Source organism: Erithacus rubecula (genome assembly GCF_903797595.1).
Source record: "Erithacus rubecula genome assembly, chromosome: 9".
NCBI lineage: Eukaryota > Metazoa > Chordata > Aves > Passeriformes > Muscicapidae > Erithacus > Erithacus rubecula.
In genome coordinates this window covers 15,863,155-15,885,592 of record NC_136660.1, presented here as the reverse complement: position 1 = coordinate 15,885,592, position 22,438 = coordinate 15,863,155, and the positions used below count along the sequence as shown (strand labels likewise).

The 22,438-nt window shown below is 36.3% G+C and overlaps 1 protein-coding gene across 2 annotated transcripts in view; it reads left to right on the top strand.

Annotated features, from left to right (window-relative positions):
- The window catches only part of TM9SF3 (transmembrane 9 superfamily member 3), a 44,929-nt gene that overhangs the window by 1,654 nt on the left and 20,837 nt on the right, over positions 1-22,438 (top strand). For both annotated transcript variants that reach the window (XR_013775166.1, XM_079312843.1), the window contains exons 2-7: positions 6,346-6,541; positions 12,976-13,098; positions 17,890-18,050; positions 20,259-20,336; positions 21,257-21,388; positions 21,917-22,083. Coding sequence is in view for 1 of the 2 variants with exons in the window: in XM_079312843.1 (XP_079168969.1) it covers positions 6,346-6,541; positions 12,976-13,098; positions 17,890-18,050; positions 20,259-20,336; positions 21,257-21,388; positions 21,917-22,083 (857 nt within the window). In the remaining variant the exon portion in view is untranslated. The remainder of the gene's footprint in view (positions 1-6,345; positions 6,542-12,975; positions 13,099-17,889; positions 18,051-20,258; positions 20,337-21,256; positions 21,389-21,916; positions 22,084-22,438) is intronic.

Below are 22,438 nucleotides of genomic sequence, written 5' to 3'. Positions count from 1 at the left end.
TTTGGAAGGCTGGCTCCTTGCTTGGGTATTTTGATATTTTAATCTTGTGTGGGAGATTGGAGTGGAAGCATTAATAGCATGAATGAAACGTGACCAGGGTTTGGTAGTAGTATACTGATCTTAAGATAAAGAACCTGAACAAAATATTCCTTTAATACTGCATTTTAATGAATTTCAGTTTTAAATATGATTGCAGTTGGAAGATTTTTTTTTTTTTTTCTTACAGTCAAAAGGCTTTATTACATTCTCAAGGCTCTGCTCACTTTTGGAGAAGGGGAGGGGAAATTTAGGATTTGGTAATCTCAAACTGAATTTTCACTAACTTTAAGACTTGAGACCTGTTGGTGGGAATACACATCCTTATCCTTTTCCTTTTCCTTCACATTCTGAGTGTGCAGCTCCCTGGGGGAAGGTGTGCTGGTTCATCCTGACACAGCTGTACAGGGTGTTAGCAGTGCTCAGCATGTTGGACATACAGAAGTGCTGCCTTAAGCTTTTAATGCAGCTATAGTATGGAACAGTATGCAGTGTGTGCTATAATGTGTGTTTTATGTGTCCTTTTTTTCATAGTTGTGGACTTCTAAGCAAATATTGTAAAAGGTAATTGTGAGAGGACTCTGCATGAAGCTCTGGGTCTATGCTATTGTTTCTGGAGATATTAGCTATGGGTAGTATCATTGAATCAACAGCTGTATGCTTTATCTTAAATTTGAATTAGTCTTTAGAAATCACATTTGACTTTCTTTGGAGGAAGAATAATGTAAGTATAATTGTAAGATAAAGACATGGGTATTTAAAATGAATAGTAAGGAAAGAGAAATCTTTGATACATCATTTGAAATCTGCATTGTCTAAAGACAGTACAGCAGCATAACTTCAGAATACAACAGAACTGTTTATCAGGAACTAGCTGAAAACTTGTCAGGTGATTCTTTAACTTTTTTTTGTGCTTCAGAGCATGTAATGTACTTGCTCATTGCCTGTATTATAATAATTGCAACATTTTTTGTCTGTTGTCCTTTTGTTTATGGAGGCAATAGTATCAATGGGGTGCTGGTGGCCTTATCATGGTGTATTCTGAGCATGCAGAAACAGGGCTCCTGCATGGCCTTTGCTTTCATATCTTCTGTTGCTAGACTTGTTGGAATTGATGATGAAATAGACAAACCATAAAACATTCTGAAATATCCTGTGGTTTCTGTTGCAGGAGAATGGTCTAGAGAGTAGGTAGCATTTTAATTTTAATGTTGCTTCCCTTTAATTTTCTGTGCTCTGTAAGAGTAGAAATACATGAAAAACATTGAAAAATAAACAAAACCTAGCCTACATTGTATAGCAAAATTTCTAATTCAGTATGGTTGAGAAAAGCATTTTTGCTTGACTTATACCCCGAAGAAGTACATTAAAATCCTGAGCATGTAAGGCTTATTTAAAATCAGTATATAAAATCAGGAACTTTGTATAGTATCTGAAAATTGTCGGTTAGAGAAACACTGTGGAAAATATTTCAGTTCATGTAAAATATTTATTTGCATGTGAAGTTGTGCACAGATGAGCAGCCTGATTCCTCTTTGAAGTTGTGTTTGCATTTTGAAGAGGTGAAATAAATGTCATGGAAGCAGGACAGGTTGTGCCTGAGCAATCTCGTGCATCTAGGAGTGTAACTGTGAAAGTACTGCATGTACAGTAGTGCAGCCTGTGCCACACATCTTGGTGAGGCCTAAAATTCAGAGAGAAATAAAGAAGTGTTACTAGAAATAGCCTGCTTTGTCCAAAGGAGGGCATGAGGCTGAAATCCACAGTTTAATAGGGTGTGGATGTGAACTGCAAACATTGAGTATTAGTACAGTGCTCGACAGATAGAATATCTGTAAGATACTGAGGCCTACAAACCTGGGATTTTACTTGCCAAGTGAGTCTTGCTTGCTGCCTCATGTATATCTTGTCCTGCTTCTACATTTTTGCTTTGCCAGCAACAAATAATGTTGGTCCATTTTTCCCCCTGAAAGATGTGGAGAGCGTCATTCCAGACTTCTATTCCAGAAAAGGAGTAAAATTGCATATTTTCTGAAAGAAACTGTCTTGATTTTCATTTATTTTGCTGAATCATCACATGAGATTTGGCAGCTGTAATCCTCTTTTTGTCTCCCATCTTTTTTTGCAAAGTCTTTTCCTGGTTTAAAGAAGAATATCAGCAACCTGACTCAACCAGTCTTATGTATTTTTCTGCAACCTTCCATATACTGACTTAATAAAGCCTTAATTGTTTTGTAAAATAATTAGTCTATTTTTTAGGGTTAGCATGCTAATTTGTACAGTTGTGCAAAGAGAACACGAAGATAAAGTTGCTTTCCACACCACATTGGTTACCCTGTTGGGTAACATGAAAGAAGGTGGATGTGCTGTACTGAAGGTAGTGTCAGTATTGCTGTACATGAATAGTTTATAAACTGTAAAGATGTATGGAAACTGTCTTTGTATTAAGCCTCAAAGTGGTGCACACCCCCAGTTTTTCACTAGTTGTATTACATAGAAGAGATCCACTCCTGGCCAGGTCAGACTGCACAAGCTCCCTGCCAGTTTAGTGTTCTGCAGGGAACTAGAATGGACACATCAATTCCAGCAAGAAGGAAGAGCTGTAGATGGGTTGGATGTGATTTTACCTTTCACAGACACTTCCCTGCAGCCCAGTGCTCTGAACAGGCAGCGTGACCATATTGTGCTGCTTTGGAACAGGTGTCCTCAGCTGTGATGGGGGTTGGAGATGATATGCAGTTGCACTTAAGGTGCAGATTGCTCCTCCATCACCTGGTTGACAATTACAGAAAAAAGTTTCTGAAGGTTTGTCTCCCTTAGCTTAGCAGCTGTATGGTGGGTAACTTGTGTCAATGCTGAGACTTTTCAAGCTGCATCTATAAATATGTCATTGTATATTCCATGTAGTTACAGAAATTACTGAGCTGATATTAAGCTTAGTACAGAAAAATATGCAAAGCTTACAGACATTTTTTCATAAATTACAGTAAGTGAAACAAATAAAATTCTGTTTTCTAGCCTTCTGTCACATGGGAAGTACTGAACTATATGAGTTGTGACACTGTGACCAAGTTGTTAAATGCTTGTGTCTGTGAATATAATCAGGATCCCTGAGCTGCATGCAGTATATTATCCCTTCATGTGAACCAAAACCAGAAGAGCTTGCTGAGATACACCAGAATACAGATTGCAGCATCTTATTTGTTGACCTTCTTTGCCTTGTCATTTACTATGTTCATCTTGGCTTATTTTGTGTTCTCTCTCACAGCATGACCTTTTTGCTGAAAGGTGTGTTATATGAAAGCTTTCTCAAAACCTAGCAGTCCTCACAAAGAGGTGACAGTACAGTCTCCTACAAGATATTCTGGTGTTTTGTCTTGCCTAAATACATTTTCCTTTGTGCTGGTACTGTAGATGTTTTGATATTATGAAGGCACTAATGAAACAGAAAAGCCAGACAAAAACCCACCACCAAACTGCCTGCCACACTTGAACTCTTTAATAGCCATCCCTATGTTCTTGCAACCAGATTACCCTACCACTAGACTAAGAATGCAAGGACAAGAGATGTCATGTCAGAGAAATGTATTTAAACATGAAAGCTCATCCTCACAATGGACAATTAGCAAAACCTAGCAAATATATGTAGAAGAAAATATCCTTCAGTTCCTGCTAGACACCATCCCCAAATTTAACCCAAAGGTGGTTGTTTTGCTCATTACAGTGCTCTTAATTTGAGGAGGCCGCCGGGAGCAGGGAGCACCTGGTGTATGGCAGAAGCCCTGCCTGAGGGCTGCCATGGGTGAATGTAGCCTGGGCTGGCTGAGCTGTTGTGTTTATGTAGCAGTCCTAAAAAGAGTTATCTCGAGCTGTTCTGGGGTGTTTGTGAGAAAGGAGGAAGTAATAAATGCAGACTGAATTCTTTGCATCTGTTTGATGTGGCCCCCTTTCCCTCCAGAGCAGGCTGATGGCATCTTGGAGTCATTGTGGGAAAAACTTGTAAGCACTGAAGAAGGACTAAGCCCCATGAAGATAAGAGACAAGCAAAGACCAGATTTGTAATTGCTATTTAGTTACATTGGTAGATCAGAAAACATAGCAAGATTTTGCATGTTATGTTCTTAATCTGTGGATTTCTGCCTCATCTGTCACTTCTGGTATAGTTCCAAAAATGTGGAGGTCCCAGCTCAGTCTGAAGCATGTCAGAAACAAGCAGCTAAGAAAAGCAGTAGTCAGTGCTTTCTTTATTCAGGCAGTCGAAGATGATCTCACAGACCTAAAGATGTTGTCATATTCTATTACTGAAGGTTGAACAGAGGCATAGGTCAGCTCACATGTAAGCTGTTTGGTACAAGTAGTGCTAAAGTGAGCTCTTGACAAGTTAAGACCATTTTGAGAAAGGGCTGGAAATATGTTCTGCAGCTGTTAGAGGAAGAAACAGAAGACATGATAGAAATAACAGGCTAGGCAGAGATATGGACCAGCATGTCCCGTGCTCCCTTGGCAAGAGCAGATTCCACTGTCTGCTTTCAGCTGAGGGGGTTAGAACTGTGATTTTGCTTTCTTTCTGTTTTCTTTACCAACTTTTTTGGAGAACTGTGCTGCACTGGTATAACCTTTCTGGTTGCTGGCAGAGGGGAGGAATGTCTACTTGCTCTTGCTTTTTCTTGTTTGCTTTTTATTTGATGCTTCTCTGACATTCTTTACCTGTCAGAAGTGCTCTGACGTGTGTGCTCTGCAAAGGCTTGTGAAACTGGGAAGTGTTTGGTCTCTGCTTCAGCTCACAATGAAATTAGTAAAATATTTTAAGTTTCTTGTTGGAAATCACTCCTGTAAGAAGATGGAATGACCTTCATACATCTTTGTGAACAAAAAAGATGGGCCTTTAATTGAGATGGTGTATTAGTTTAGAGGGATTAAATTATTTTCCAAAGTGTGTTTGTTTAAATCCTTGAGTTTAACTTTTAAACACTTCATCTGAAGATTTTTTTTCATTCTGCATGTACCTAATTATTTCTGCATTAACCTCTTGGAATGACTGGTTGTTCAGAATAAATGGAGTTTAAGAGCCTTTGTTCACTTCTTAAAAAAGGAGAGCTGTATTCAGTATTTCAGCTGTGCACTATATAACAGTTATGTCTAGTTAACATTTTGCAGTCTTTTCTTCTCCAGGGTGTTCTGTGTCTGTATTTTGGTCTTGTAATAGTGCTTTATGCTTCTGTACCTAAAAAAAATCAGGACCTATATAGTGATTTGCTTTCATGTACATATAGTTATAAGTAGGGGTTTTTTCTGCCTTAGAAGTTATATCACTGTCCCTGTCCCTCCTATTCTGTTGAAATTATAGGTGAAGAAGTTGTGTTGAGTGATAGACTTTGTGTAGTAATCAGCAAATCTGATACCTCATCCAGATGCATACAGATATAGTGCAAATTATTATTTCAGATCATTTTCCCAAATTTATCCAGTATTTGAATACTGATAGATTAATGACTTTAAATACTTTTTTATTGTTCAGAAGTAATAAGGGCTTGGAAAAAATTGCTGGCTCCTAGACAAGTAAGATGTTTTCATGGCTAACAGTAATTGTGGAAAGTGAAGAGTGAATGTTCCCAGAGAGAATTTCATGGCAGCCACCAGACTTCTTGCTGTTCTGTTTTTTCACTGTGGGAATGTTGAAAATGCATCAAAATACAGTTCTTCTGTCTGACTTTGGCTCTTGGCTACTGTAGGTATTCAACAGTTTAATTTTAGTGCTTCCTGTGAGGCATTGTGCTCTTCTGGGAATTTTGAATGCAATTTGTACCCTTGCTGAAAAGAAAGCTGCATTTTAGGAAAATACAGAATATCTGTCAGTGTGGGTAGACTGCCTGAATACTCTGCTAAGATCTTGTTTAACAAGACATAAATTTGGTGTTTCCTTCTTTCAGTTGAGACAAGCAGAGTTTGCTTTTATCTGATCTGGTTTTTTATAAAAATTAGTAAAAGCTTATTTATTTTCAAGACTTCTGCATTTTTCCACTTCTGCTAGCTGCATCTTCTACATCTTTCTTAAATCCCCCTCACCTGATACTTCACTGATAGGCTCTAAGAAAGTGTATGATTAACTTGGCTTTTTTTTTTTCTATGAAAGCAGGCTGAAATTTTTTCCTAGAATCCCTGTCATGCAAAAGACAAAAATGCTCAGCCGTCTTTAAATGTGACTGTTGTCTGTGATTGAGCAACCCTGCTACTGAATATGAATGAGAGCTTCTTGAACATTTTTATTCTGCTGGGCTTCTCATCTAACACAATAACTTTATCTTTCAGTACCAAGATAAAGAGGAAGTTGTTCTGTGGATGAATACTGTAGGACCCTACCACAATCGTCAAGAAACATACAAATACTTCTCTCTCCCCTTCTGTGTGGGATCAAAAAAAAGCATTGGCCATTACCATGAAACCCTAGGGGAAGCACTTCAAGGAGTTGAATTGGAATTTAGTGGTCTTGACATCAAATTTAAAGGTAAGTGATTTAAAGTGCATTTAGTCATTTTAAAAAATACATTGACTCTTCAGGCTTGATCTTTTAATGATAAGAACTGAAATTTTCTTGCTGCTAGCAACTGAGTGCATTTTGTGTCATTGATTGGTACACCCTGCAAGGTTACTACCACTGACTTTTGAGCTTACAGTGAAGGTTCCATCTATGTGCCCTTGAAGGAATATGCTTCCAGCAGATATTACTTCTGAAGTGACTGATAAAATTTTACAAAGTAAAACTAAGTTTTCTGTGTATGAATGTTTGATTATTTTCTGGAAGTACCAGTTTTGAAGATGTAATTTTTTCCTGTGATGATGAATACTTGCAGACTCACTGCAATTGCAAAGGAATAGCAGGGGCTCAACATCTCCAAGTTCCACCTCCACACAAAGTTGATGATTGTATCCTTCTGATTACTGTCTAGTTTAAAATAACTTTGACAAATACCTTTTTAGTACTGTCTCTAACTCATCTTATGCCAGTCAGGATGGAGCAGGATTAAGCTAGTTTGTTTGGGTTTTTTTTCCTTTCCTGTTGTTTCCTGTCCTCACCATCTTGCCATACTGTTCCAGGGAAGACATTTAACTTCTTTTGCAAATACATTTCTTGGTATTAAGGCCTCTATTGCATAATTTCTCTGTTTGTGTCCTTTCAGACATCTGTAGCTAGTAGTTGAAGAACTTCAAATAATAACAGATTCTTTTTGTGTCTTGAATTTTAACGTTTATGAATTTAATTCAATTTATGTTTCTGTGTATCTTTTTTTCCAGAACACTGCATTTCATTACATCACTAGTGGTTAACAGGATGGAGAACTTAAGCATAGTATCTCTTGTCTGAGCATTTACAGTCATGGGATTTAGTTTCTATAAGCTGTAAAAGTTTTATCCAAAACTGGACTTCTTTAAAATAAAAGACCTAGTGATGTTTGTGCTAGCAGTAGGATAAGGATCTTGAATAAAAGATTTTTAGGAAATTTATTAATACCTTAACTTCTTCATAATTTTAAAATTTACGTAGAGGATAGCACTGCCACACTAAAGGAGTTTGGAATTGAATCTTTCCTTTTAAGAAAGAAACAGTACCTGTACAAACATTAGGAAACAGTTCTACTACTGGTTTGTAACGCTTGTGGCATGCTGAAAATTTTACTCAATGTGGGAGAAATAGTTTTCTTGTCAAAGCTCATAGAATGTCCTCAGAAACACAAAATGGAAAGAACAATTGAAGGCAACTGGCAGCAATTCAACACAGTGATGAAAATTAAGAAAACTTCTGTTACCAGAATATGGTAAATGTTTGTTTGTACAGCCAGTTCAATGTGTAATTTTTACTTTCTCTAAGTACCCCAACTCTACAAAGAGATTCTCATATTCAAGTGTCAAATGCCCTCTCTAGGTGCAGCACCAAATGGAAAAGACCAGAAGGTTTGTGAGTTGTTGTTTACTGCTATGATGTAGCCAATGCACAGAATTTTTAAAAAATTTAATTATTGATATTAACACCGTGGAGTTCAGTAGGTTGATAATGCATATTGGACCTGCAGTAGATTGAACTCCCAACCAAAGTGGCTGCAGGTCAGATGTTTTCAATAAAGCAGATTGCACATGGTAGCTGGTTTATTACCAAGTATATGTACATGATGTGTGAAGCTATACATATGCACTTCTAGTTTTTCTCTTGTAGTCTGTGTCCTCTGGATAAAAGATGAGGACAACAATCTCTTTGCTGTTGACTGTTACCCAGCAGCTTCTGCATCAGGAGCTGTTTTACTATTTCTAGCAATGCTTCACAAAGTGAAATATGAATGGGAGTCAACTCTGTTTTGCTATCCTTAATCTGCTGTTAAAAGTATTAAAATTCTATTTTTTCCACATTTCAAAGTAACAAGTATAAATTAATTGTAACACTAAATATTAGTATTTAATATGAAAGTAGTATTAGTATTTAATATGAAATTATGTAAAATTTCTCTAATTTGAAACCACTTGACACAGGTTTTAAAAATAAAGAAATAGAGTGCAGGATTGCAATACTTAAATTCATTTTTTAGAGGTTCAAAAGCTGTCATCAACCCAGTACAGTTTATATCCAATTTGTGTGTTGTAAAATTTGAAATTCATAGACCAGTCCTTAAAGTTTAGCATTTGTGTAAAGAATTCTTTTCCTGTTTGATTGTTGAAATGTGATGGTAGCTCAGTTTTTTGGTGACAATTTAATGGCAGACCTTGTTCTTTGTGGAAGTGGTGGTCACTTCTTTTTTTTTTTGTAATTGTAACTAGATTGCATCAGTGAAATTGAAATACTTTTTTTGGAATGGATAAGTTTTATTTCAGTGTGATTGATACAGGCTTCAACTCTGCATCAGTGTTTCAGAAGCTGATGCAATTTAATTGAAACTGGGCACTTGGTGTTTCTGTGGTGGATTAGTTTTTTGGTTGGTTTTTGTTTTCCTTTTTCTTTTTGTTAACAGAAGCTTGGTTCGTACCAATAGATTCATATGTTCTTAAGTAAAAAATGCAGTTTGAAGGAGTTTATCTAAAATCTGCATCTGAAATAATTAAGATAATAAGTAATAAACTTGAACAGATTTTCTTAATGAATATGTGAATCATATCTAAGTTCTGAATTAACAGGCATCTCTGCTTTTCTTTTTGTACATTTGGCATTATGGCAAAAATAACAGTTGCAGGCATTTTTCTTTAAAGTATTGTATGAGTTTACAAAAGTAAATTAGATTTGAACTTCATACTTCTAGGTTTTTATCCTCTGAAGTGAGTAAAAGGAAAATAGAATTATTCTAGTAAATTAGCTTCTGCAATAAAAAATAATTCCTTTCTCAGCATTGTTTGACTGGACAGCAGTAGCAAGTAAGGGTGAATCTGCATGTTCATCATATTCCAAGTATTGTTTAGGCTACAGTTGTTATTAGCTGAAGTACTAAACTACATAAGTAAAACTGGCACTTGAATCAGTTGGCATTGCCTGTTTTTTTTGAACTAGAATAAAAACATTATGATTTTGCAGAAATGTGCCCTTCTGAGAGTGAAGGTTTGTACTTGAACTCTCATAATGGTGACTGGTTGGGCAAATCTAGTGTATTCCAGTCTCCATAAAGTAGTGTTTCTTGTTGTATTAAGTGTAGCATAAGGAAAGATACATGCAATCATATAAGATAGCTGGATTTTCCTTCTGTTGCAATATGAACAATCTTGTTCTTATATCACAGGTCTCAAATCTGTATAAATATTGGTGTGAAGGAAGAAATGAATTATTAACATACTCATATTGTAATGTAACTTTTAAGTTTTCAGTTGACTTAATTATCTTGTCAAGCTAAATCTAGGATAATAATGCTTTCTAATTCATATGTCAAGTTCTTTACTCAAGTATTTGAATGACATCCTCTGTTACACCTGAGACCTAGTAAATTATTAAATGTATTGAACATTGGTATCATAGTGACTTCAAATTATAAATCTATTTTTTATATTACCATAGAGTGCCATTAAAGAAGATAAATTTAAAGAGGAAAAGGATGTTTTAACAAAATTGCATTCTGTACTTCTTCAGAAATGTTACTAAATGACCATATTTCTAATGGAGAATTCTTCACCCAAACTTTTTTCTGCAGCACTTCTAGAAGGATGACATTTAGTGTTGTCAGATATAATGAAGTTTTGTATGGCACACATGTTTGAATAAAACCCCATAGATCTGAATGTCTGTAGGAAATTTGAAATCTGGCTAAGCATACTTGCTTTTCTAATGAGTCATGTTTTAAAAAATTTCCTAAATGTGCTGCTGATGTTATTGAAACTTTTGCATAGGAGATATTACCTCTTTGGCATCCCTGCTACAGAGGCACCACAAAACCTGCCTTTAACTTGGCTCTCCTTCTGGATACACATCCAGCCATAACTTGATAAGAGTTCTGTAACATATGCAAAACCTAAGATCAATGTGGTGATTTGTGAAGGTTTCCTGAAAATTTTACCTGTTGAGACCTGGACAGTCTCCCTTGTACCTGACAAGGACCAATCAGTGTTGGATTTTTAAGATTTTTAATGAAGTAGACATTAGGTTCTCCAGCCACAAACTGCTGTTCTTTTATTTAATCATTTAACACAGTGGATTTAAGCTTGACCACATAGTCCTGTAACTAAATGACAGCTTCAGCTGTTAGTGGCTGGAGAAAGGAGCACTTGTCTTGCTTGTTTTGAGGAGAGGTGAGGAACTGTGCTGTGCAGTGTGGCTGACATTGTATTCCATGTGTAATGACATGCCTTTGTTTTGCAAGAATTGAATAAAATTGTTTCTAGTGATTCTGCTGGGGTTTTGTATGTGTGCCCTGGAGAAACTTGTAACACAGTTAGTCTAGATTGGATTGTACTATCTCTGTGATGTCTTCTGGTATTCTGAATGCTGGGAATAAGATCTGTAGAAGTGGGTGAAGACAGGTTTTTTGGTGGCATGCTGCTCTTTGCAGCCTTCGTTTCACTTGAGATGATACTCCAAACTCTTTTATTTTAAAAGCAGCAAATTTCACTGTTTATATCCTAAAGCATTATATGCAGAGTAGCTCATTTCAATTGGTAAAACTAACAAACAAGTGGTAAATTCTGAAAGCCCGTGGAGTAATTTAGAGTAGGTTACAGTCTCACCTACCTGTGCTGGTACCACTGTGAACTGCAGAGTCACCTGAAGCCAGCCTGGGTTCCATAATACTTCTCCAAAACAGACTTCTTGCTTTGGCCCTGGGAAATGTTTCCTTTAGCAGCCTCTGTCAGTTTCTCTTTTACCTGTATTTTTATTCATGGCTTCTTTTCTTTTGGTCTGTGTGTTGAACAATCCTCCGCGTCAAAAATGTAGTATTAGAATTGTAGTATTGTATTGTATTAGAAATGTAGTATTATTATCCTTTATTTGAACATAGTGTCACAGTGAAGTGCCAGATATTTTGGAAAGAATCCTCACTTAGCAACAAATCCACGAAGTAATGATTCTGGGGTTTGTAGATTGGCTTTTTTTCCCCCTTTTAGTTAATGTCAAGACAATTTTAAAATCTGTTAAAATGAAAAAGTGCCAAGCAGAGGCATTTTGCGGGTGGGGGGAAACATAGTCCAAAAACATAGAATCCAGCTCGGTAGAGGCATAAGTGCATGCTTGAATTTGCACATCTGTCTCAGCTGTGGTGCCAACTTTAATGGCTTTCTTCTCTTGAATGTACCAGAATGGGCCCTGAGAATGTTGTCCATGCACTAAAAGTCTTCTTGGTATGTTTGTTGACTTGAATGGTTTTGTTACTTTCTTTTTTTCTCCACAAAAAAAAAAGTTTTGTTGACCAGATGTACTTGTATTTTGATTTTTGTTGTTATCAGAAAAATTATGTTTTGTGTTAGAAATATTCTGCTTGCCTGTGCTCTTTTTTTGTGCAGGTGATTTGATTTTCCTTTTAGGCTTTATATTGGAGTTCGTGTATCGAAGAAAGTAAGCTGAATTTTGATGCAAATTAGAGCTGTACTTAAGGCATAAATTAATTTTATCTACTAAAATGGGTCCTCAATTCCAGTGATAACAAAAAGAGAAGAAGCTGAAATTCTTTACTTTTGCTGTGTTTCATTATTTGCAGCATGAAAGCAATTACTGAGATGTAGATGAGGGAGCTCTGAATCTGTTGCTATGTGAAGTCTTGTAAATATGGGGCCTTTCATCTTTCTTCGCTTGAAAAGAAGACATTAGGGAAGGAAACTGGGATGGAAAGAATGGCTGCTAACAGTGTAACTTAGGAATTGCAGATGGGAAGGATAGCTTTCTGGATGAAAGAAGTCGATTTATTTCCAAATGCAGCCTCTTGTACATTATTTGCATTATTCCTATTTTTGTCTTCTCGCCTTTTTCTCCCCTGTCTTTACTCTGATTGCTTTGTTTTTTCCTTAGTGGTAGTTTCTTCAAAATTGCTGAGAACTTTAAAAAGTTTTAGGTCTCTTTACAAGCATTATTCCTAGTCAGTGAAGCTGATTTTACTAAAACAGAGTGATAATGTTGTATACAGTTTTAGGTATTTGTTAATAATTTCATACCTCTTGTTAAAGTCATAGAGATCTGTTCAGGTGAATCTGCCATCAGCTTTTGTACCTTAATTTAGTGCAAGTGAAGCAGCAAAAGGATGCTGTGAAACCTTTCCTTGTCCAGTATGTGAGAAACCTCTGCATGCAGAAGTGTAGATTTCTGAACACTGTCATATATTTGCTTTAATGGGTTTTTTTTAAAGTGTCCTTTCTTGTTATCTACTTGAGGATAGCCCCAAGAGGGCTTGGAGACTTCAGCACTGCCCATTCCTCCATTTGCTTGGTTTACCTTCACTTTGAGCCAGCTCTTTAATAAATGTTTAACTGTGCTTTAATTTTTTGCAGATGATGTAATGCAGACTACTTACTGTGAAGTTGACTTGGACAAGGGAAGAAGAGATGCATTTGTGTATGCTATCAAAAATCACTATTGGTATCAGATGTATATTGATGACTTACCAATATGGGGTGAGTGATATTATTCATTAATGACTGGATTACACCTACTCAAGATCTGTACTAATGGGCTTCATGGAGTGAATTAATGACTAAACTTCCTTACAAGAATTTCACAAGAATCTGAAACTCAAATGCAAGTCAAATTCACAAGAATGTGAAAAGAAGTAATGGAGGACATAGTCTTAAGATGCACTAGGGGAGGGTTAGGTTGAACATGAGGAAACATTTATTCACAGAAAGGGTGATCAGACTTTGGAGTGGGCTGCCCAGAGAGTGGTGGAATCACCATCCCTGGAGGTGTCTAAGGAAAGACTGGATGTGGCACTCAGTGCCATGGTCTAGTTGACATGATGGTGTTGGGTCGTAGGTTGGACTCTGTGATCTCAGTGGTCTTTTCCAACCTAATTAATTCTGTGTGATTCTCTGTGAAATAAGTTGAAGGCTTATTGCATGGAATGAACAGTAGGATGGCTGTACTAGCAAAGTACAAGAACAGTGAAAAGCTGTTTTGTTTCTCAAGCCCTGATTTAATAACAGTAAGTTCTTAGGTTTAAATTTGTTCAAATGTTCAAGTGAGTGGTAATTAGAGAGGTTACACAGAAGGTCCATGTTACTGTGATCATGAATAATGAGTTTGATAAAATTATTTGAGAGTTGAAACTTTATTTTGCTACTTTTTTATTACTCATGCAAAACCTATTTTGTTTACTTCTGTGGTGATTTAGTAGCTGTTAACAGTGTTGCTTTGTTTATACAAAGTTTTATTTTACTTATTCTTTTGCAGTTCTCAAAATTTCTCTGCTGAGTATTATTAATGTGATCTTAGAAGTGCTCATGTCCTGAATAAAAATGTCTGTATCTTTATTGCCATTGTCTCCTAAGGTCTCTGTGTTTTGTTGCTCCCTCATAACCTGTGATCATGTATCTAGTAAAGAGTGCTCTGCAGATTGCACTTTGCCCTGATAGCAGTCAGCCAAATTCTCCAAGGCCTAATCTCCCTGTTGTAGATAAAAACTGAAAGAAAATTAAAAACTGCCATAAAATGTTTTGGTGAGGTAAGGTCTTTGTTGCCTGTGTTCTCTGAAAGAGGTAAATCTGCCCAAACTAAACAAAATCCCATAGCACCTACAAAAATGCAGTTCAAGTCATGCAAGAAAAGTTCTTTGATAGCTGGTATGAATAATGTTACCCATCATTCACTCATTTTGACAAAGAGTGCTTTTTTTAAGCTTTCTTATTTTAACTGGTTTTAGAAAATATCTTTCTGTTGAACATGGTAGAAATATTAACACTTTATTTATTATTTATCTGGTAGCCAGGAAGGTCTGGTTTTTTTTGGTTTTGTTTTAATGTGTCTGTTTTTAAGAGATACCATTATAATGCCTGTAGAGAAGTATTTCAGTATTGATTTTGTTCTTTTCAGCTGATTTGTTTATTGTGTGTAATGGGCTCTGTAGCCAGGCTTGGAGTAGAGCAGAATTACTCTGTGTGGCCTTTACTGTGCTACTTGTGCAATTGCTGTTAGGCTTCTGTAAAGCATGCATGAGTGACAGTTGTTGCTGCAATATTTTCTATGGCTTTGGCCTTTCAGAAAAAGACCAATCAAGTATTTTTCTAGACTAGTAGCAGGTATGTAGACTTTGAATTGCCCAGGGATGATGGATGCTAAGCTGACTTTTTTTGGAATCCTAGGTGGCTAACAAGTCTTGGAGATGGTCTTTTATTAGGATTTTTTTTTTTTCTGGTCATGTTTCATCATCCAAAAGGTCAAAGAACAAAAATACCTGTTAAATCTTCTATACACTGACAGATTTTATGCTCTTGGCTAAAAAAAATCTGTTTTCCTGTGATTCCAATGTTTTTAGTGTTTCCCAATAGTACGTTTTTTATGCACAAGAAGTCAGCTAGAAAACATGCAGAATCTAGGTATCAGATTTCTAAGATATTAAAAAGCTGCTTTTGATAGTTTGGAACCAGGATCTCAAGCTGTGCTGCATAATGAGGGACTACAGGATCATAAATACTGGTAATATTATGTAAGGCTATAATCTGACATCAGGTGTGAAAGCAAGTGGTGCTGACAGTTTTGGTCTGTGTCTCCTGTGGATTAGGTAAAAGTAGCAGGACTGCAGATTGGTCAATATTAGCCTTTTATTCAAAAGAATTAATGAGTTCTTGGTGGGGGGCTGAGAACAGAGTGGATGCACTTGAACCCAATCAGAAATGTTTATCTGCAAGTCTGAATGAATATTTTGGAACTTTGTGTTTCCAGTACAGTGGAGAAAACTGGAAATATAGCTTATCTGGAATAAATTTGGTTTTCCTGAATCTCTTTTCAACAACAGCAATATTTCAGACTCTGAGTGCTGCTTGAAACTTAAAGCACTGAGACTTGCTGCTAACTGAACAATTTTTATTTTAAGATTTCTGTTATGAATATGGCATGAATGATACCATACACATGCCTCTACCAGCTTGCTGATGCCTTTGAGTGTGTTGTGTAGACTTGTCTAGTACCACCTAATGTGGTGGCAGGTAGAGATATTGGCAGGTAGAGACACTAAAGAAAACAAATATCTTTTGCTTGATTGTCATTGCATAGCTGTAACTATTTCTAAATAGTTACTAAATTTCAGTATTTATAATGAAGGAAACCATTAGGACTATTTAAGATATGTGTGTGTAAGAACTGAAGTGGTTATGATGGCATCTCTGAAATACTCTGAATACTGAGAAGGGGTGTTGGTTTCATGAAGATAGTGTCCAGAACTGTTTACCCTCAGCTTACATTAAGAATAGCTTGTGGTGAATGACTCTGTTACTGTGTAAAGGCTATCATATAGATCCACTTCATTTGGATTACATATCCTGAGCACCTTACTAGCCAGCATGTATTGTATATACTGTATGATCCAGTATCTTCATTTTTTTCATTGTTGCTTTGCATCTTGTACCTAGATTAAACCAAAATTTTGTTCCCTAAATATAGATAGGAGCTGGAGTCCTTTTTTAGTGCTGCCTAAACAAAGTTATCTCTGAAGACTGTAAAAGAAAAAGATTAAGATGGTGCTAATGTTTGCTGAGAATTCTGGGCAACTTCTCTTTAATTCTATTCTTAAAGCAGACCATTCACTTCTCTGGGGTCATCCAGATGCATTCATGGCACTCTTCCTGTCTCCTGGCAAACTTTTGAGAAGTTCATCCTTTATGTTCTTTATGGTTTTCCACCTTGCTGTGGCTTACTGACATCAGACATATGCACAAACATTAATTCTTAACATTTGCCCTAGAATTCCTCAAAATACCCTGTAAGGAGTACTCTGTTTTTCAGTAAAGAAAGACCAGGCAAAAATTTACCTTTCTTAACTACTGTTAACTGAAGGTAATGACATCAAACTGCTGTTTGATGGCTCTGGAAGGTTTACACTGTTTTTAATCTGAAAAAGACAACCAGATCTTTTGAACTGCATTCAGAAAAAAATTACTCCATTTTATATTTTTGCCTGAATTGCTGTCCCGTGGTGGAGACACTTGATTGTTTCAGGACATTGCCTACCTATGTGAAGCAGTGAGTTAGTTCAGTACTTCAGTGAGTGATTGATCAGAATGTCCTTTAGGTGGTTATTGTCATGGTTCTGGATACTGCCATGGGAGCAGATGGCTTGGCAGGTGCCAGGCTGTATGGTGGAGGCACACACTGGCACATGTTTCATGTAGATGACATGTACAAGGCAATCATGACTGATGAGCCTGAGTATAAAACTTGACAGAAAAATGCCACCTTGAAAATTAAAACACAGGTGATGCACACAGGCCCTTCCTTCATATACCTGGTGCTTTGTGATAGCCTGTTCCATGTCCTTCACCTCCTTGTTCTCCCATTCCCCTCACCTTGTCTGTCTTGAGTGCTGGTTTTTTTGTGACTTTCCAGCTTGTACATCTCTTGACATCAAAGCTGACACTTATGGCCTGGGAACTTGTTGACTGTTGTTTCTCTGTTTTCACCCATCATGGCACAATCTCTGGAATTCTTCTGTAGTAGATGAGACATTTTGCACTAACTTACTGAAAATTGAGAACTTAATCATAGAATGGTTTGTGTGGTTTGAGTTGGAAGGGAACATAAAGGTCATCTTGTTCCAACCCCCCCTGCTCTGTGCAGGGACACCTTCCACTAGATCAGGTTACACAGAGCTCCATCCTTGGACATTTTCAGGGATGGTACAGCCACAGCTTCTCTTGGGCAGCCTGTTCCAGTGTCCCACAATCCTCACAGTGAAGAATTTCTTCTGAATATAAAACTACATTTTTGGCAAGCATTGGAAACTTGTGTGCAAATGAGAGCAAAAACCATGTGTTGGGAAGTCTACTAATGACCATTATAGAGAGAAAGTGTAATTTTTAAGAGGAAGAAAAATTAGTGAATAGATAAATGAAGATGGGGAATTTTAGAGGTCTTGGCTAAGTTCTCTTACAGAAAATGGATCTTTGTTTAGCTAGTTATTTATCTGGTAAGAATTGCACATAAAAGTAGAGGCACTGTTGTTGGGTCTTCTGCAGTGTTTGTAGCTGCATGCTTTTTCTTCTAATGCCTTTACAAAATGCTGCTTTCAGAGACCCATGCCTTGAAAGTTCAGTCCAGATATTAGAGTTGAAAAGAAGAGCATAAAGTCTTCTGTGTTCTCTTTATGTTGCTTTTTTAGCTGTCAAAACTTTTGTAATGCATATTTTTTAAAAAATAAATGCAAAATGTCTGAAAAGCACACCTGTAATAGATGCTTACACTTGTTTCCTATGCAGGGATTGTTGGAGAAGCAGATGAAAATGGAGAAGATTATTACCTTTGGACTTACAAAAAACTGGAAATTGGTTTCAATGGAAATAGAATTGTAGATGTCAATTTGACCAGTGAAGGAAAGGTGAAATTGGTACCAAACACAAAAATCCAGATGTCATATTCAGTAAGTAATTTGGTGATGCACTCATAATAAGAAATTCTACATGATAAAATAGCTCAAAAATAGGCACTGGTATACTACAATATGTACTGATATGTTGGGCCATATTAGAGGAAGATGCATCTTCACCCCTTCAATTATTTTGTTCTGTTGCTGAAAAGATATGATAGATTTATTAATAACAAATGTCAAATTATCATTTTTGGAGTACTCCAAATAAATTGTAGCTTCTATAATGTGCAGAAAAGTGTTTTAGTGGGAAGGAAAGATACCCTGAAAGGATGGAGATTAGAAGTACAGAGGATCTGCGAGTAGGCACACATTGTCTTCATGTTTGGACTTCTGACATTTGTATCATAGGTGTGAACTGGATTCTGAGCTAGAATAAGAACCCATTGCAAGCCTTTAAGCTTTGCAAGCAGTTAATATCAAAATTTATTTTGTTTTGCAATTCCAGTAGATATTTTTTAGCATGGTTAATAAGGTTTTAAGTTTCTTTTTCTGCAGCTCTCTGCTATGATACTGAGTTGCTATGATAAAAGGTAATGAATAAACAATGCTTGCTGATTGAGACAAATTTTTTTTTTCAGTTTTTCTCTATTTAGATGATGTTACTTAAATCAAGTGATGGTTCACTTGTCATGTGCAGCACATTTGTACAGTGAAACCAATTTTAATGCATTGCTTTTCTTCCATGTGTTAGCAGTGGACGTCAGTGTAGAATTTTATTTCAGAGAATATTCTTGCCACAAATACATTTCTCTTGTGCTGAATAAGTTGTATAGTTTGAAGTACAGATAACTGGGTTTTGTATGTGCTTTTTAGAATTACATTTACACTGATTTCCCTATTTTTGCTGCAAAACTGACAGAAATTTCACAGTTTGCTATTTCAAATTCTGCCAGCATTGTGAAGTCCATTTGCTCTAAATTTTAAGTTGGTTAGCGTTGGGTAGCAGCCAGTAGATATAATAAGATATAAGTAGATATAATACAAGTATTAAAATACTTTTTTGACATACAAAGCTCAGGACTACTCTATCAAATTCTGTTGGCACCATGGGGCAATTGCTGGGCTGGCCTGTGTGTGGTGTTTAATTCACAGATTGTCACTGGTGGGTTTGTTCTAAGCTGTGCTTAATAGTGGCAGATGCTCTAATGAGAAATGTATCTGCTTGAAACAATTTTGAAAGCTATTAATGTTCTGAGCTACTAATCTTGAACAAGGTTGTAATTTGAACTAAGGAACATTAATATCAAAACTCAAAGTGAGTAGTGCTGGCATCTTGGGGTTTTTAATATGTCTCAGGACTGTGGTGAGTGATTGGGTTGTTCAGTCTACATTTATATGCTTTCTTCTATACTCAGTAAGAGAACTGCTTTTGGAGGGGATAGTTCCTTCTCATGTATTTTAAAATAGATATGTACAAGGGGGCTGCATTTGTTTTAATATCACTAAAAATCCTGGTAACTTTTGGCATGCTTTTGAAAAACATTTCAGGGTAGGCTCGTATTTAGTTTCTATAATTGTTTTAATTTAAATTTTCAAATGCAGTCTTGCAAAAATTCTCAAAAATACTTTGTGCTACTATATTAGCACCATATAGTTCATTAATGCAATTACATTTCCCAAATCCAAAACAGTCCTCTCTGCAGCTGGTGGAGAGCTGACAGCAGGAATATGTTGTTACTCTGTGAGATAGTCTGTCCATAAACACATACTTTTCCAGTTGGTTTCAGAGTAATTTATTGGCAGTTGAAGTGTCTAGATTAATAGTAATTAGATAGATAGATAGATAGATAGATAGATAGATAGATAGATAGATAGATAGATAGATAGATAGATAGATAGATAGATAGATAGAATAATCATAAAAAAGATTTGTTGTATTTGACAACTACAAATTTGTATCTTTGGTTAGCCTCACAGAGACAGTGAGAACTGAGGCAGTGCAGTGATTCTTCCTTGTTCTTAAACATAAGCATGGGCAAGATTAGATCCATGAGGCAAGGTGGCTGATGTTCATTCTATGCCTGACCTGTAGATACCAGTCTTTAAGAACATCATTCCATTGTTTTTTGCCAAACCCCATTCATATTGAAGAAAATATCTCAAGTGGATGATTTTTAATATGTGTTCTGGGTTTCTGCATATGGGTATAGATAAAAATACTGTCAGGAGCTTTTCAAATATAAACATTTCTCTCTTCAGGTGAAATGGAAGAAATCAGATGTGAAATTTGAAGATCGATTTGACAAATATCTTGACCCATCTTTCTTTCAGCACAGAGTATGTATTGTTCTAAAACAGCCTAACAATATATCCCTTTAAAATTTAAAACATAGCCCTTTAAAAATTAGCTTAGATGTCATGAAATTTTTGGATTAAATTTTTGAATATTCAGATTCTGGGACAATAAAACAGGGAGGTCTGACTGTTAAGTGGTAGTATTGCTGCTAAAATAGAATGGCTCCATTTTTTTAGAGTGTGTTAATAAATCTGCAGGCAAGCTTCAAGCTTGCAGAAAATACAGGGTTATTTAAGAAAATACATTCAGGTGACCAGAAGCAATGAAACTTCAGGGAAATGACTGTGCAACTGTGTAAGCAGAATAAGTGCAATTGGCCAAAGGCACACTTCTTTCTGAAGTAAATGCAGAACAAAAAGCATTACCCTAAACCAGCTGGCACTATCAGTTGTGTTTAAATCTATGGTTGTAATCTCCTTAAGGGTAGTGTACTGAGCTGTGCTACTTTCTGAAAGTAGAGTCTTTTTCTGTTTGGAGCTCTGAAAAGCAGAAGGATATGCTTCTGAGAGCAAAAATAATACTGCTGCACATTTTGATCCTGTGCAAAGCATTAATTCCTTTGGCTTTTGTTTCTTAAACCTCTTCTTTAGGAAGGCAACAGTACATCGTGTTTCCTTTTGCTTACCAAGGGAGTGTACACAGCCAGTTATTTGCTGCTGTGTAACTAAGCTGTGATAACTTTGTTCTGGGCAAGACTGGCTGTTAAAAAGGTTCTTGTGTGGTGTTTCACAGGCCATTTTTAGTGTCACTTTCTGAAAATGCAGTGTTACTTACTATAGGGTTTGTTGTTACTTAGCTAGTGCTGACAAGCTGCCCTTACAGGCATCAATTTTATCTTTCTTGGAACGATTTGAAACACATTTACAGTTCTGAACCTTATGGGCGTGTTGTCTTTTTGTAGATTCACTGGTTTTCAATTTTCAATTCTTTTATGATGGTGATCTTTCTGGTTGGCCTGGTGTCTATGATATTAATGAGAACTTTGCGAAAAGATTATGCAAGATACAGCAAGGAGGAAGAAATGGATGATATGGTAAGATCTGCATTCACGCTTTAAAAACTTTCTTTAAGGCTTGCTGCTTTCTTGTTGTACATTCATTGTGTTAGCAGCTCTGAATGGCTTTCTTCAATTGGACAGAAAATGCCTTTTGTGTGTCTTGAAAGTGTTATTGCTTTTCTTTATAATATTCCTCTAGGCTGCAACCCAAAAAGCTCTCTGTAGTCACTGTGTTAATGTTCATATCCAACCTTAGGATAAACTAGTTCCATTCTGACTTGGTAGCAGAAGACTGATGTACTCCTAAGCACCTCAGAGGTTCTAGGGACAGGAAGGGATTCTGATAGATTTTATTGTGTCATACATTCAGGTAGTAATTTGTTGTTGTCTTCCAGAAGCTTCTGAAAAGTAAACTTCTCTCTTAGTTTTGATCCATTCAGAAGAGGAGACACACCCTTCACTTGAAGTTACTTTATTAAAATCAGACCTTTTGTTTTTATGTAGCTTGTGTGTTTGTCTTTAATTGTCATGACTAGACTTAAAATTTGTTGTTGTTGTTCCCAGGACAGAGATCTAGGTGATGAGTATGGGTGGAAGCAGGTCCATGGAGATGTGTTTAGACCATCCAGTCATCCTCTAATATTTTCATCGCTTATTGGTTCTGGCTGTCAAATTTTTGCTGTGTCTCTTATAGTCATTATTGTTGCAATGATAGAAGATTTATACACAGAGTAAGTATAATTGTGCCATGTCTTCCATATATAAATGTTTAAGTGAACAGAATAATTACAAAAATTATTGTTTTAACTGGCCTGAAAAAAAGTGTTTGAGAGTCTTTAGTCATAATCTGTAGATCAGATGTAATATTAAGAAGTGCTCTTCTAATTTGTAATGAAACTTTGTCTTATTGTTACTACATTAGTCAGTCTCCTTTGATTTTCTTTTAGTGCTTGCTTTTTGAATGATTTATTATGAAACCAACTTGTTCTGCTGAATCGCTAGTAGATAATATGGGAAATATATGTATTTGAAGGTACATATTTCACTTCTGGTTTCATCCAGAGTAACAAAATGCTAGTATATTTC